This window comes from Pristis pectinata, chromosome 26 (genome assembly GCF_009764475.1).
Source record: "Pristis pectinata isolate sPriPec2 chromosome 26, sPriPec2.1.pri, whole genome shotgun sequence".
NCBI lineage: Eukaryota > Metazoa > Chordata > Chondrichthyes > Rhinopristiformes > Pristidae > Pristis > Pristis pectinata.
The window spans coordinates 25,861,644-25,877,835 of record NC_067430.1 but is presented as its reverse complement, the minus strand read 5'-3'; the positions used below and the strand labels follow the sequence as shown (position 1 = coordinate 25,877,835).

At 45.0% G+C, this 16,192-nt stretch overlaps 1 protein-coding gene across 6 annotated transcripts in view; it reads left to right on the top strand.

Annotated features, from left to right (window-relative positions):
• Window positions 1–16,192, top strand: part of pik3cd (phosphatidylinositol-4,5-bisphosphate 3-kinase, catalytic subunit delta) — a 182,945-nt gene that overhangs the window by 142,345 nt on the left and 24,408 nt on the right. For all 6 annotated transcript variants that reach the window (XM_052039051.1, XM_052039048.1, XM_052039049.1 and 3 more), the window contains 8 exons: window positions 1,690–1,911; window positions 5,842–5,938; window positions 8,157–8,287; window positions 10,001–10,051; window positions 11,586–11,753; window positions 14,019–14,140; window positions 15,027–15,170; window positions 15,825–15,924. In XM_052039051.1, the coding sequence (XP_051895011.1) occupies window positions 1,690–1,911; window positions 5,842–5,938; window positions 8,157–8,287; window positions 10,001–10,051; window positions 11,586–11,753; window positions 14,019–14,140; window positions 15,027–15,170; window positions 15,825–15,924 (1,035 nt within the window). The remainder of the gene's footprint in view (window positions 1–1,689; window positions 1,912–5,841; window positions 5,939–8,156; window positions 8,288–10,000; window positions 10,052–11,585; window positions 11,754–14,018; window positions 14,141–15,026; window positions 15,171–15,824; window positions 15,925–16,192) is intronic.

Here is a 16,192-nt window from a genome sequence, read left to right as displayed (position 1 = left end):
GTTTTGGTCTCTGTACCTAAGGAACTAAAAGTCAAACAAACTGCAGGTGTTGGAAACATGATATGAAAAGAGGAGGAGGTTGCAAATGCTCAACAGGTCAGGCAGCATCTGAAGGAGGGAAACAAAGTCCATGTTCCAGGCGTGAAGACCTTCTAACGGAACTCAGAGGCTCTGCTTTTTCCACTCTTTGAGGAAGACAGCTCCCAAGACTGGGAGAGAGAGAAATCACCTCATCTCTGTTTATTTGATTTTTTAAAAATATTTTTGAGTCCTGAAAAAGGGTCTTTGACCTGAAACATTAACTCTGTTACCCTTTCCACGGACGCTACCTGACCTGCTGAGTGTTGTATGCTCAGCCATTACATTTAAAGTTGAAATTGATGGATATTTGAGCACAAAGGGAATTAAGGAAAAGGGAGATCATATGGGACTGTTAAATTGATGTTAGGGACCAGCCATGAACTTAAAATGGTGAACAAAACAAATAAAATTAAATTTTGTTGATTGCTTCCACTCTAGTTTACAAGGAAGTGACACCGAGCTATCCTTTGGACATACCTCTGAACTATTTTGCCAATGTTGCTGTTTTTGAAACTTCTGCATGCCGTGTAGCCATTGGCCAATAATAGGCTACTCAGTTAAGACAAAATTTGTGGTGAATTTTGTTCTCCCAGTCTTTGGAGCTGGTTGTCTTACCCAAGCTTGACGGAAGTTGAATACCATACGCTGAAGTGGACAGAAACACTTCATATCTGCTCCCTCAGCTTTATGCCCACTATAGCAGACGTAATAAAGTGGATGGGGTTGCTGATATGTGCGGATGTGTGATTTGGTTCTGTCTTTTTTATTTGAATTCATATTGATGTTTTGAATTCACTTGTATCATAGAGTCATAGAGTTGTACAGCAGCAAAAAAGGCCTTTCAGTCCATACTTGCCAAGCTGACCAAGATGTATATTCAAGCTAATCCTGTTTCCCAGCACTTGCCCATATCCCTCTAAACTCCTGTCATCCATATACCTGTCCACATACTTCTTCAATGTATCTAATGTACCTGCCTCAACTACTTCCTCTGGCAGCTGGTTCCATATACCTACCATTCGCTGTGTAAAAAAATAAAGTGGCCCCTCAGGTTCTTATTTGATCTTTCATCTCTAACCTTAAAAACTATGTTCTCTAGTTTTCGATTCCCCAACCCTGGAAAAAAGACTGCTCACCCTTTCTATGCCCCTCATGATTTTATATGCTTCTGTAGATCACCCCTCATTCTCCTACATTCCAAGGAGTAAAGGCCCATCCTGTCTAACCTCTCCCTATATCAGTTCAATGCATTTTTAAATGTTTTTTTTTAAAAATCTAGTCCAACTCGTTTTGAATGTATGATTATCAAAGACATTTAGAAACACTTGAAAAGATTTTTAATAGTACGGATTTCAGCAGACATAGCTAGGCCTTTGGATCTACCTCCTGAGGCCTAGTTGATATACCTGCACTTGTCTCACTACAGGATGGTTTCAACGAGAGATCAGATCATAACACGGAGTTCTACATATTAAAGTCATTAAGGGAAACGCCTCTTGATTTGTCCAGAGGTTATCCAGAGGATTAGATCAGCTAGCTTGTAGATGTAGCTAGTGACCATTTGTCACTCCAACTGCAGATTTTTTACCGTCCTTTCCTTCATTACAGCTCGTTGTCCAAGCTGGCTTGTTTCACGGGAGTGAGATGCTCTGCAAAATGGTTTCCAGCCAGGAGGTCAACGTGAGCTCTGAGCCTACGTGGAATCAGAACCTGGAGTTTGACATCAACTTCTGTGACCTTCCACGGATGACACGCCTCTGTTTTGCATTGTACGCTGTGATTGAGAAGGCCAAAAAGGCTCGGTCGACAAAGAAGAAATCAAAGAAAGCCGTAAGTTGGACCTGTACTCCCGATTCATAGCCTCAACTTATATACAACAAATGCTTGTGTTTACTTAATCTAGTTGGATGATCGTTTACCTGGTTGCATTCAGATAAATTCAATGTTATGACGAACTTGCAGAAGACTTTGTGCTCTACTTGGGAAAGAAGTTCACTGGCATGTATGCAGTTTCTATGACTGATGAGCATTAATGTCACAGCACCCAACAAGCACAGTGGATTTGAGCAGGATACATAGTCACACAACATTTTTGAAAATATGGAAATCTGAAACAGAAACAGAAAATGCTGGAAAACCTCAGCTGGTCAGGCTGCATATGTGGGAAGAGAAATAATTAATGTTTTTAAATAATTTTAATTGGAGTTTTAGTCTGAGAACTTTAAGTGTGCCAGCTGTGTTTTTTTTGACTGAAATGGGTCTGTGTTTAAATATGTTGGATCATTGCTACTGAACCATTGGATAAGTGTACCTCGTTCAAATTTTAGAATTTCAACAAAGAATTGAGAACTAAAAAATGCTGCGCCTCTGAGAAGTCAGAAAGTTGTGGGTTCAAGTCTCACTCCAAATACTTGAGCACACATATCTAGATTGGCATTGCAGTGCAGTACTGAGGAGGTGCCACACTGTTGGAGAGACCATCTTCCTGATAAAATGCAACCCTGTTGCTTTGATGAAGAACTTTAAAAACAAAATCCCAGGACAGAAGGGAATTAATCCCTGTTTTTTCTCCCCACTGTTTATAACTCAGCCAAAGAAAAAGATTATCTGATTATTATCACCTTACTATCTGTGGAAGATTCCTGTGCCCAAAATGGCTTCTCCTTGACAGCAGTTACAATTTCAGTGCTTTATTGGCAGTGATGTGTTTTGAGAGGTCATGAGGTCATGAAAGGCTGTAGAAAAATATTTCTTCACAACCCTGTGGTATGTCAGAGTAAACTTTCTGTTTCTTTGCTGTACACATTAGCACCAGGCTGCTCTTTGTGTTGTGGGATCAGAGAATTTTGGCTTGTAAGTATTTTTTATAAGCTGCAATTCTGTAAAACATTCTGTTAAGATCAGCAATGATTTTCCAATGTTGCCCACGTATATTGGATGGACGTGAGTTATTGGCATGGGCAGGTATTGGGAGAGTGAGTCTCAGGAAACTGATCCATAAAGCTATCTCAATGCACTGATGTGATGAAATGATCTGAATGGATGACATGCAAAACAAAGTTTTTCACTGTACCTCGGTACATGTAACAAAAATAAACCAATTTACCAACTGATTCCAGATCACTTTGACTCATTTTGAATGTTTGACCGGGCTCTTCCTTTGTGAGTCAACCCATACCTCCGAGTGCGATTTCCTCAGCTGGGTCACAGAGGATCTCTCACAAGTTGTACCTTTTGAAGATTTGCAGGGAATTGTGATCTCACAGGTGCATGGCATTGGGCACAACGTGTGGTCTGACCCACACAGTGACAGACTGGGAGGCAGCAAGTCATAGAGTCAGACAGCATGGAAACAGGCCCTTCGGCCCAACTCGTCCATGCCGACGGTGTTGCCCAGCGAGCTGGTCCCATCTGCCCTCTAAACCTCTCCTATCCATGGACTTATCTAGATGGCTGTTAAATGTTGCTAATGTGCCCACGTCAACCACTATTTCTGGCAGCTCATTCCAAATACGCACCTCCCTTTGCATGAAGAAGCTGCCCCTGTTGTCCCTCTTAAATCTCTCGCCTCTGATCTTAAACCTATGGCCTCTTGTTTTTAGCAACCCCTCCCTGGGAAAAAGACTGTGTGTCTTCACCCTGCTTATGCCCCTCAATCTCCTACGTTCCAGGGAATAAAGTCCTAGTCTACACAATCTCTCCTTGTAACTCAGGCCCCCAAGTCCAGGCAACAGCCAGGGGAGTTGATGCAGCTGGGTAGATATTGTCATAGACTTGTACAGCACAGAAGTGGTCCCCCCCCACGACCATGCCAACCTTTTTGCCCAGCTATACTAACTCCATTTGCCTGCGCTAACCTTCTAAGTGCCTTGCCTATTTACAACATAGAAGGGGTGCCCAGTTGAATTTCCGGAGTGTTGTGAAACAACCCAGAAGTGATCGTTACGACATTTAATTCTGTAAAGAAATTAATCATTGTTTGCATAACATTGAGATAACAAGTATTATGCAATAGAATTTATAACCACATCATTTGCAGTAAAGAGTTGTATGTGCGTTTATACTCCTGTGTGTGTGTGTGTGTGTGTGTGTGTGTGTGTGCAAGGTTATACATCACAGATTCATACGTAGGATTTTATATATTGTCACACTTGCAGCACAGTGGAGATGGATCATCAGCCATGTAATTAGCACAAGCTGGTCACATCCATACACTTGCACCAATTTTGTATGAAAACATTTTTTCTCAACTTCAACCTGCATAACGTCAGCTCCCTAATTACGACCATCTGCTCAGAACAACTTTCTAAATGGAAACCTCTTGACGAACTGCCTGTTGTTGCCAAGTCAAAAATTTCTGAAGCCTGAAGTGGACTGATTGTAAGAATGTTCTGAATATTCTGCAACTGATTTCCTGCTCCCTCTCCCCACCACCTGCAGCGCAGTCAGACTGCAGCTGGGAGGTGAATGTGCAGCTAATATCAACCAATCTGGCATTGATGGAATCGATCTCCTGTGTTCGTTCCCCGATACACTGTGCATGTTACTCGAGCATCCCTTGCTTCACTCAACCCCTACCTACCCACGGTCAGGTTGAATCTGAACTTTACTGCCTGTTATTAATGAAGTTCAGTTCATTGCTTGTCTTTCTGCTCCACCTTTGTGCTTCAGCCAGAGGAGACTCCATGACACAATCCTTGTTCAGCTCCCTGTCATCTCTCTGAGCCTCTTTGTCTCCAGTCAATGACAGCTGAGTTTGAATGTTAGTGAATGCCTGTTGCCTCACTGATGGAGGGGGCACTAGGCCTTGTATAATTTATATTTAATTGATGTTTTTCTTTTGAATGTTGTGTATCAGATGCTATGAGCCTGTGATGCTGCTGCAAGCAAGTTTCTCATTGCACCTGTACATGTGTGTACTTGTGCATAGGACAATGAACTGTGATAAGACTATTGAACGGTTCTCTTATACGATGAGATGGACTTTGACCTCACTATTTACCTTGTTGCGACCTTGCACCTTATTGCACTGCACTTTCTCTGTAGCTGTGACACTTTACTCTGTACTGTTATTGTTTTTACCTGTACTACCTCCATGCACTCTGTACTAACTCAATGTAACTGCACCGTGTAATGAATTGACCTGTACGATCGGTATGCAAGACAAGTTTTTCACTGTACCTTGGTACAAGTGACAATAATAAACCAATACCAATGCCAAACTTGACTTTGACTTAAGGGCAGATTCAGGTAGATATTTCACTCTCCTGCAGGTGTCCCAGTCCAACACTGCACTGGTAAAGACCACATTGTCCCAGGAGAGCCTCGTGCCCCCTGGACTTTGAGATCCAAATTCCCCTTTATTGCTCCAAATGGAGATTGCCGTCCTGTACACCCCTGGCATAGTAATAACATTGCAGTCACGAGGTGAGTCACAACAGGAAGCACCTGGCCAAATCTTTGGAGCAATCTGGTAATGGTTGTCGTCATGTTTCATTCATGAAAGATTGATTTTCCAGGCAATTGTGTTTGATTTGCGAGATTACGGTTGTTTAAAAACAAATACTTATAAAGAATAGGACAAGAACTCATTGGATAACCAGCAGATAAAGCAGGATGTAAATATTATGCTCCCTCATTGAATAATCTGTGCATCCACTGAACAAACACTAATGTGTTTAACTTTCAGCTTCAGAATAAGATCTGACCTTATTGAGTCTGGAGCTTTTATTGATGGGAGTGTTTCTTATTGCACTGCAGGACTGTCCAATAGCATGGGTGAACACCATGGTTTTTGATTACAAGGACCAGCTGAAGACCGGCGATGTTTGGCTGTACACATGGCCGTCGGTGCCTGGTAAGACGCACATCTGCCCAGATGTTCAATGGTCAGCGATGCCTTCTCTTCCTTGTCGAAGGCTAATGTCAGTTTGCTTAATCGAAACGTGTGTAGCCCAAATATTACAACAGCTTGGTCAGTGATTGACTAACATCAGAATTACTTAAATCTTCTACACTGTACCATAAGTAAAATTAGTAGTTAAAAGTGGACACTCCACAGAACGGCTACTAAAACTAAATGAGCGACTTCTCAATGCCCAGAGAGACTGCCTGAAGCAACATCTCACCTCTGGTTGGCGAGGCAAGCTGAAGTGTTTGAAACTCATTGTCGTAACCAACACCTTTGAGACGCACCTTCCATGAGGAACAGTTTGATAACTTTGACCTCTTAAGCTTGCAGAAACAAGCTTATTTCATTTTTATATATAATGTTTTCCATTAAACAAAGCTATTCAGTCCATTGAGTCCAGGCTAGCTCTCAGGGCAATCCCATTCCACCGTGCATTTTCTTGTAACTTATTCCCTCACGCAGGATTTCCCCATTACCTGCCTACAATAGGGGCAATTTACAGTGGCCAATTAATGAGATGTGGGGGGGGGGGGGGGAAGCTGGTGCATCTGGAGTAAACCCTTGGGATCACATGGAGAATATGCAAACTGTAAGACCATGAGATATAGGAGCAGAATTAGGCCATTTGGCCCATCGAGTCTGTTCCGTCATTCGATCACGGCCAATCTTTTTTAGTCCCATTCTCCTGCCTTCTCCCTATAACCCCCTCACCAATCAAACTCTACACACTCAGCACTGGTGACCAGACTCGAACCGGGACACTGGAGCTGTGATACAGCAGCACCCTCTACAGCGGCACAGTGTCACCCAGCAGAGGAGATCTTATGGAGGCTTAATGTGAGCACATTAATCCAAGTAGAATGTACTTTCAGATGCACAATGATACCAGTAAAATCATGCTAAATAGAGGCAAGTTTAGGATGGAGATTGGGGAACCTTTGTTAGCAAGAAACTGAAGTCCTTTAAGAAACAACTCGATACTTGAGTGTTGAAGTGGTAGAGTTGTCTCTTAGAGTTGAAGTGAAGAGATAGAAGAGCCTGAGGAATCCTTGTTCAAAGGTCTTTTACTATTAGTAGTTCCATATTAACCAGAGATTATACAGAGTGCAGGAGATGGAATGTATCAGCAAAGCATTTGATTAGAATTAATTCCACGTAGATGTAAACACTGAGTGATTAATGGAGTTTTGAATTCTTAGAGTTCTCGTACATGTTGAAGTAATGGTTTTAGTTGAGTGATAGATGTCATTTTAACTCAGTAATCAGAACCAATGCAAGAAACGAGTATATTTATAGTTTAAGCATGTTATGGTGTATGTTCAGCTTGGGCTTTTTATAAAACAGGCAGTGGTGCATCTGCAGCCTGTGAGAAAGCACCTGGATAGAGTGTCAGCCAGGGCACGGAGGTCCCCCCTCTTGTGCCTCGGTCAGAAAATTCTGCCACCCCGGAGTCTTGACCGCCAAAGATGTTGATATTCCAGTGCAGCACTGAGGAAGTGCTACATCGTTTGGGGAGGGGGGTGGGGAGGCGTGCATCTCACAGATCTGACAGTAAATCAGGTGGGCATAAGAGATCCCAAGGCACGATTTCGAGGAGTGGGGGAGTTAGCTCAGCATCTTGTCCTATAGATTAACCGGTCATCCTCCAGCTTGCTATTTGTGGCAGCTTGCTCTGCAAAAAAAAGAGCTGCCACATTTCCTACACAACGGCAGTGTAATGCATTTTGGGATGTGAGTGGAGCTATAGAAATGCAAATTTATCTTTGTTTTTTTTTAAATAGAAGTTGCCCACTTCTGCCCATTTTTAGCAAGGCCCTAATAGCCCATTCCCCTGAGCTTCTGTGGCCGCTACTGGGCCAGCATACCAGTGGAATGTTGGCACGTGGTAGCAATGTGTGTCGGCTGCAGATGTGGCCACTACTGACCCCTCAGCTGTTCCTGGAACCCTGGGCTGAGCTTCCCGGACTAGCAAAAATGTTGATCTCTGCTCCAGCTTCACAGTTACTCAGTTGGCCATGACTTGCATCAGAGAAATGGCTCTCACCCAACAATTACAATCCTGTGACCCATCTGAATGTGGAAGGGCTAGATGGTGGTTTAGGGATATTGTCTTAATAAATTAATTTCAGGCTCTGTGACAATGCACATCCTCTCTGTTTTGCAGATGAGAAGGGAGAGCTATTGAACCCAATGGGGACTGTGCAGAGCAACCCAAACACTGACAGCACTGCTGCCTTAAGTATCCGTTTCCAAACCGTTGTACCCCACCCCATCTACTACCCGTCCATTGATAAGGTAAGTGCGGGATTTGACCTCTGAGATGGTTGGTGGAAAGAAACTGAGAAGCAACAGGAGGCCCCAGAGTTGAAGGGATGCAGTGAGCCAAGTAATGTGCAAGCACTCCCCTGGGCTAATTCGTCATTGGTTTACTATTGTCACATGTACCGAGATGTAGTGAAAATCTTAGTTTTGCATGCCATTCATACAGATCATCCCAAACATAAGTACGTTGAGGTAGTACAAAGGAGGACTCTGTCTTTACCTCTCGTTGTCTTGGTGAAGCAGCCAGCATAATCAAAGACCCCTCCCACCCAGGACATTCTCTCTTCTCCCACCTCCCATCAGGCAGAAGATACAGGAGCCTGAGGGCACGTACTACCAGGCTTAAGGACAGCTTCTATCCCACTGTGATAAGACTATTGAACGGTTTCCTCATACGATGAGATGGACTCTGACCTCACGATCTACCTTGTTGTGACCTTGCACCTTATTGCACTGCACTTTCTCTGTAGCTGTGACACTTTACTCTGTACTGTTATTGTTTTTACCTGTACTACATAATGCACTCTGTACTAACTCAATGTAACTGCACTGTGTAATGAATTGACCCTTATGATCAGTTTGCAACACAAGTTTTTCACTGTACCTCAGTACAAGTGACAATAATAAACCAATACCAACAGATTGCAGAATATAGTGTTACAGTTACAGAGAAAGTGCAGTGCAGGTAAACAATAAAGTAGATGAGGTAGATTGAGAGGTCAAGAGTTCATCTTTATCACTACAAGAGGTCCGTTCAAGAGTCTTATCACAGTGGGATAGAAGCTGTTCTTGAGCCTGGTGGTGCGGTTTTCAAACTTTTGTATCTTCTGCCCGACGAAAGGGGGGAGAAGAGAGAATGACTGGGGTGGGCGGTGCCTTTGATTATGCTGGCCGCTTTCCTGAGGCAGCGGGAAGTGTAGACGGAATCAATGGAGGGGAGGCTGGTTTGTGTGATGGACTGGGCTGTGTCCACAACTCTCTGCAGTTTCTTGTGGTCCTGGGCAGAGCAGTTGCTGTACCAAGCCGTGATGCATCCAGATAGGATGCTTTTTGTGGTGCATCTGTAAAAGTTGGTGAGGGTCAGCGGGTACATGTCGAATGGAGATCAGGAGGGAATTTGGATCTCATTTGGGAACCAAAGTAAATCAGAAATCCAAGGATGAGAGGAATGTGCTTTTTCCCAGGGCCACTGCAGTGTGCATTGAAGCTAACTCTGTTCCGGATATTCCTCTTGCTTCATTGCTTTAGCCTCTTTCCCTCTGCTGGCCAAGGTGCAGCAAGCAAGCACCAGCCTTCATGACATGCAGTAGGTAGCAGCAGAACACTCAACCATGGAGTACGTCTCAATCGAGCCCACAGCCAGAGGTGCAGAACAGCCCAGGAGAGCAGGAACCGTGGTTGGCTTCACCTCCCCTCCCCTGTGCACTCACCAATCCAGACAATACAAGGGTGGTTCCTGGTCGAGATCGGCTACACAGGCAACAGACCCCTCCGCTTCCCAAGGGACTGGCTGACCAGGATTTAGGAAAGCGCTCACTGCTTCCAGTATCGTATTCCAGGAGATGTATCCCAGCTTCAGGTGGAAGTTTTCAACAATGGTTGAAAGTGCTTTCCAAAACTCCCCAAATTAAACATCTGTTAAGTTGTCTTGTTGTAATGAGTGCAGTGTTTCTTGTCTCCCTCCAGATTCTTGAACTGGGGAGGAATGGAGAGCGTGTTAAAGCATCGCAGCAAGAGGTAAGTTCCAGCGAATGCTAGAAACACTCAGCGGGTCAGGCAGTATCTGTGGAAAGAGAAACAGAGTTAATATTTCAGATCTGAGACCCTTTAACAGGACTCAGGTTCCCAGCAACACTGCCACAGCCTGTGAACTGTGTATACCACCCAAGCAGTAATATCCAATAGGTTATTTGTAGTTTTGTTGACACTTGGTAGCACTTGTATCACGTAATACTCTGCAGTAATCTGAAGGCTGTGTTACTCTTTACTGTTGGGTGATATTTAGGTATGGATATCTTTTTTAGATATTTATTTATTAGTCACATGTTCATCAAAACACACAGTGAAATACATCTTTTGTGTAGAGTGTTCTGGGGGCAGGCCGCAAGTGTTGCCACGCTTCCGGCGCCAACATAGAATGTCCACAGCTCCTAACCCGTACATCTTTGGAATATGGGAGGAAACCAGAGCACCCGGAGGAAACCCACGCAGACACGGGGAGAACATACTAACTCCTTACAGACAGTGGCAGGAATTGAACCCGGGTCGCTGGCACTGTAATAGCGTTGCGCTAACCGCTACACTACCGCACCACCCACTACACTACCTATTGCATGGATAGGTAAACACCTACCTTGTTCCCCGGTAGCATATATTTTATGCTGCCTACCAGTGACGTGTGCTGCACTTGGTAAGCTGTGAACTCCCTACTAATGTGTAACTGTGGCCGACTTATGATGTTGATGCTTTGTATACCTCTCGAGTGTACACTGTTACCCTGCTGCACGATGTGCTTCTCTCTGAGGCATGGTCTGTCACTGTGCTCGTGTATTGTTATATTGGCACCATGTGACCGAGCTGCACTCCGTGAACACCCCACTGCTGACATGTCATAATCTGAAGAGCAGCAGCATGTTGTATAACAGCGATAGTCCATCTTTCCTTTAGTTGGAGGTTGGCCATGCCCTCTGTTGTTTCTGCACTATCCCAGTGCTGTGTGGAGCTTGCTGAAGCCAGTGGCACTGAAATTAAATCAACAGTTCTATTCATGCAATGGTTGCAAGGCAGCCCATCGTTGTTCGTTATTCAATCAGTGACAGCGAAGTCAGTCAAATTTATGGTCACATGCACAAGTACATGTATACACAGGTGCAATGACAAACTTACTTGATGCAGCATCACAGGCACATAGCATCAGATAAGCAGCATTCACAAGAACAACATAAATTAAACACAAGTCTTACAAGGAAGAACACAATTAGAACCAAAAAAAACAGTCCATTTTAGTGCACAGTGATCAAAGTGGTCGTAGTGTTGCTAAACTCTGGTGGTCAGGGTTTTGCTGGTTGGTTCAAGAGCGAATGGCTGAAGGGAAGTAGCTGTTCGTGAACCTGGTGGTGGTGGGACTTCAGGCTTCAAGCTGTGCCTGAATAATGGCTGCTTTGAGTGGGTCTAAGGGTTTTTGACAGGCATCTCTTGAAGGTTGTTTGCAGAGGAGAGAAACACAATGTGTGTGTGTGTACTGATTGTGCTCTATGAATTGATGCTACAGCAATACCTGTTGAAGGAGATTATGGAACGCAAGGCATGCACTGAATTTTTCGAGGATGAGAAGGATCTCGTGTGGAAGCTGAGATACGAAGTTCGTGAACATTTCCCCGAGGCCCTTCCTAAGCTGCTGTCGGTAACAAAGTGGAATAAACATGAAGATGTTGCTCAGGTAGGAAATTGAGACGAGTTCCCCTCACGCTGACCAGTAACCAGGTTGTGTACAAGAATGCTCTGAAAGTTCACAGTCAAACTGTGTGGGGAACTTGTAACAAACGTATTACAGGTCAGCACCCAATGAGCCGGATGCTGAATCCTCTGAAAAACTGTACCAAAACGAATATAAACCTGGCTGATCAGATTTCAGATGCTCAAATATGGTTTACATATCAAACTCCCAAAAGACAACATTGTTGAATTAGGCAGGCACCTTCAGTGAATGTGCCCATGTCTGACTCTCAAGCAGGCCAAAGATCATTGCCGTCTCCATGGAGATCGTGCTGCTGTGTCCACCAGCCAGAGGTGTGAAGGACAGGTATTCTCAAACAGATGGAAGATGGGCATTCTCGCCTTTCTGTCTTCTGGGGGAAAGAGTTGGCAGTGTCCCAAGAAAGGGATTGGATGGGAATGAAAAGGATTGTATCTTTGTTTCATCTCCCTACATTTCCAAACTGTCCTGGTTAATGTACAAAACAACAGCTCTCAGCAGAGTGAATGAAGACAGTCCTTGATGAGGTATGGATTGGGTTTAATCAGATGCTTTAAAGAGCTTTAATGCAGTGCGTCTTCTAATGGCCAATCGGCAGCTCACAGCATCGTATCCACCATTGCTGGACCCATACAGGGTTCCCTACACCAGATGTGCTCTTTCTCTCTTCTTTTTTCTCTCTCTCTCCCTCTCTCTCCCTCCCCTCTCTCTCTCCCTCCCCTCTCTCTCTCCCTCCCCTCTCTCTCTCCCTCCCCTCTCTCTCTCCCTCCCACCCCTCCCACCCCCCTCCCCCCTCTCCCCCTCCCCCCCTCTCCCCCTCCCCCCCTCTCCCCCTCCCCCCCTCTCCCCCTCCCCCCCTCTCTCCCTCCCCCCCTCTCTCCCCTCCCCCCCTCTCTCCCTCCCCCCCTCTCCCCCTCCCCCCTCTCTCCCTCCCCCCCTCTCTCCCTCCCCCCCTCTCTCCCTCCCCCCCTCTCTCCCTCCCCCCCTCTCTCCCCCCCCCCTCTCTCTCTCTCTCTCTCCCCCTCCCTCCCTCCCTCCCCTCTCTCAATCAGCAGGACTGTGTGCAGCACATCACAGGATCAACAGCAATTAGCTTTGCCTCTATTTTTAATCTGGGGACCGAGAGCTCGCTCTCTGCAGGAAATCTGCTGCAAGCATCGTTTCATAAACTCAATCAAAAGTAATTAACCCTGGCTCTCTCAGCACCAGTTTTCAGCCTGACTCCACTAACCCTTTGAGAATTGAAACTTCATTAGCAGCTCAATACTAACAGAAAGAATTACAAAAGCTGCAGTGGAAAATACACGTATTTTGCAGGTTTACAGCATACAAGGTTTTGTTGATGCTGGGAAGGTAACTTTGAGAAGCTGATTTTAAAATTCTTGTCTTTATTTTAAAATGGCTCACCCTTCCCTCCGTCTGCCATCTCCTGCGGCCTTGTCACCTCCCAGGATTTCTGCACTCCCTGTTGCCTGTGCTTTCAGCTCCCTGGGCTCGAGACTCTGAAACCTTTCTGCCTCACTATTTACCTTTAAGATTCTCCTTTAAACTTCCCCCTTTGACTAAGTCATCTGTCCCTAATATCTCGAGGGGCTCAGTGTCAATTCTTGCCCACCAACTCCCGGTGAAGAGCTCTGGGAGTTTTTGCCACGTTAGAAACACCACATAGGGTAAGACCCTGATAATCTGACATGCTCGGTACCATAGTGATGCTAGACTGGAAAGTTTTACGGACTATTGGATGTTTTTCCCAATTAATACTCCAACACTTTTAATTCACTTTTCTGAATGTTGCAGTGCAGCAGTTTCCAGTGAACCTAGTGAGTTTAAAGAGGGGCACAGGAACCAGGGTCCCAGAGCATTGGACGGGGCCCTGGTGTGTATAAAGAGAGCACAACAACCAGGACCCCGTGAGTTTGAAGGGACCAAGCCATGGTGTGTTCACAGGAACACGAGAAGTAGGCGTGTGACAGGAAGTGTGGGAATCAGCATCGGGATTTCCGAATAATTGGATGGCAGATTATCCGAAGTTTTACTCTCAGTGAAAGCTGCTGCTGTTCCCTGCCTAATGCGGGAGGCAGGGATTCCTCCGTTACTTGATTGTTAATTATTATTCTTGACTGGTGTTTACTGGGAACAGATGGTCTGGGATGTGCTGCAGCGCAGTAATAACTGTGCCTGTGTAGAATTGGCAGTCCTATTGCAGCAGGAGTGCATTTTGTTTTGCAGGTAATATACCTCCTACAGTCGTGGAAGGAGCTGCCGACACTAAACGCACTGGAGCTTCTGGACTACAGCTTCCCCAGCCGTTACGTTCGCTCATTGGCAATAGACTGTTTAAGGAAGTTGAGGTATGTAATGTCTGGGAAAGCATTGAGCTACACCTTTCGTTAACAGAGCCTGAACTCTGTTGGGAAGCTTGAATTAATTCCAGAATAATTTGTACAATTGGATTAGTTTTAGTTTCAATGATCCCACCTGGATTTCAGCACCAGCCCTGGTAGCCTCTCTCTCCATTGTTGCAAGGAACTGGAATCAGCCGTCCATCCTCCAAGCCTGCTGTGTCACTCTATAAAATCGTGGCTGATCTGATCTAAGCCTCAACTCCACTTTCCTGCCCGTTCCCTAAAACCCTCAACTCCCCTCTCGAGCAATAGTATTCAGTGACTCCATCTCCTCCGTTCTCTGTGGTAGTAAGTCCCAAACTTTCACTAGAGAGAAGAAATTTCTCCTCGTCCTTGTCTGAAGTGGCTGACCCCTTATTCTGGAATTCTGTACCCGAGATGCCCCCACAAGGAAGCATCCTTTCAGATTCATCCAGAAGCTATTCCAAGGACTTCAGCACAACAGCCTAGACCCCAGTGCAGTCCAGAAGGGGTGCCATCTTTTAGAAAGCACACCTCCATTTGGTGTCTTGGGTAAAACAGCCAAGGGTGCTGTTTCAGAGAGGACCCTGGACAATACTTAATCTCACAATGAGCTCGTGTTCTAGTCATTATATCAATGCAACTGTGGGATCTTGCTGTGTACTAATGGCTGCTGTGTTCCCTATATTGTAACAGTGAGTGGGCCACAAATGTACCTCGTTGGCTGTAAAGGTTGATGGCTACACTGTGTATGTGAAAAGTGCTTTGTAAATTGTTCCCCTACTGAGTTTATGGTAAGCTCCTGAAGTTTTAGGTTCAAATTTTATAATTGGTCAATCAATTCTTTTGCTCTCTTCCATTTGTCCTTCAGTGATGAAGAGCTCTTCCAGTACCTCCTGCAGTTGGTTCAAGTGTTGAAGTATGAGCCCTACTTGGATGCTGAACTAACCAAGTTCTTGTTGGAGAGAGCTTTGACCAACAAGAAAATTGGGCACTTCCTATTCTGGCACCTCAGGTAAAGAATCCTGTACAAATTATACATGTATCCTTAAACCCTGGTGATGGGCAAACACTCACCTGGATTTGAACCCATTGATGTTGTCGGAAGTAAGCAAGGGGAGGGCTATAATCATCAGGTTTTCTTTATTCACTAATGCTCTTGAGAACCTGATGGTAAACCATTTGGACCATTGGAGTCCTTTATGGTGTAGTGTTCCCACATTGGGTGGAGAGTCCCATGAGTTCAACAAAGAAACGTGATATATTTCCTGATCGGGAAACTTGGGGTTTGGTTCCCGTACACCTGCTGCCTTAATCCTTGTAGGCAGGTTTGAGAAAGGCTATTGAGCGAGGCTTGGCTTATGGTGCTGCAGTGTTTTGTAGCCAGGATGCTCCACTGGAAGAAGGACTGAATGTTTGGGGTGGCAGACGCGGTGCCAATCAAGTGGGCTGTGTTTTATTTGATCACTGTTCGGTTTCTTGACTGTTGTTGGAACTGCACATCCAGGTAAGTTATCTATACCCCCTTTGACTAGTTCCTCGTGGATGCCGGAATGGCTTTGGGGAATCAGGGGGGATTCAGCCTCTACAGAATACCCATTATCTTACAGCAACATTATTTATGTGGTTGGTTGTTCTGAAGATGAATCCCCTCTTGTGTATCCTTCAGGTCAGAAGTGCATTTACCCGCGGTGTCACTACGATTTGGATTAATCCTGGAGGCGTACTGCCGAGGAACAAATCACCACATGAAGTCCTTGTTGAAACAGGTGAGTGGTGGTGCGGCTGAGGCAGAAGGTCTGCCCATTAACCCTCTGAGAGTGAGTGGTTGTGTAATGTCACTTCCTCTTCAATGGTCACCGAACTGATTGTCTGTAACTCGTGGATACCAAGACTTGACGAGAGCTGACTTGTCAAGTTGAAGTTAAACTGAAAAATAGCTAACCTAACTTTTAAAAATGAACAGATCACACTATAACCCAGTGAACTCTTTTCTTAAGTGAACAAGACAAACTACAAAGTCAGGATACCGAAACA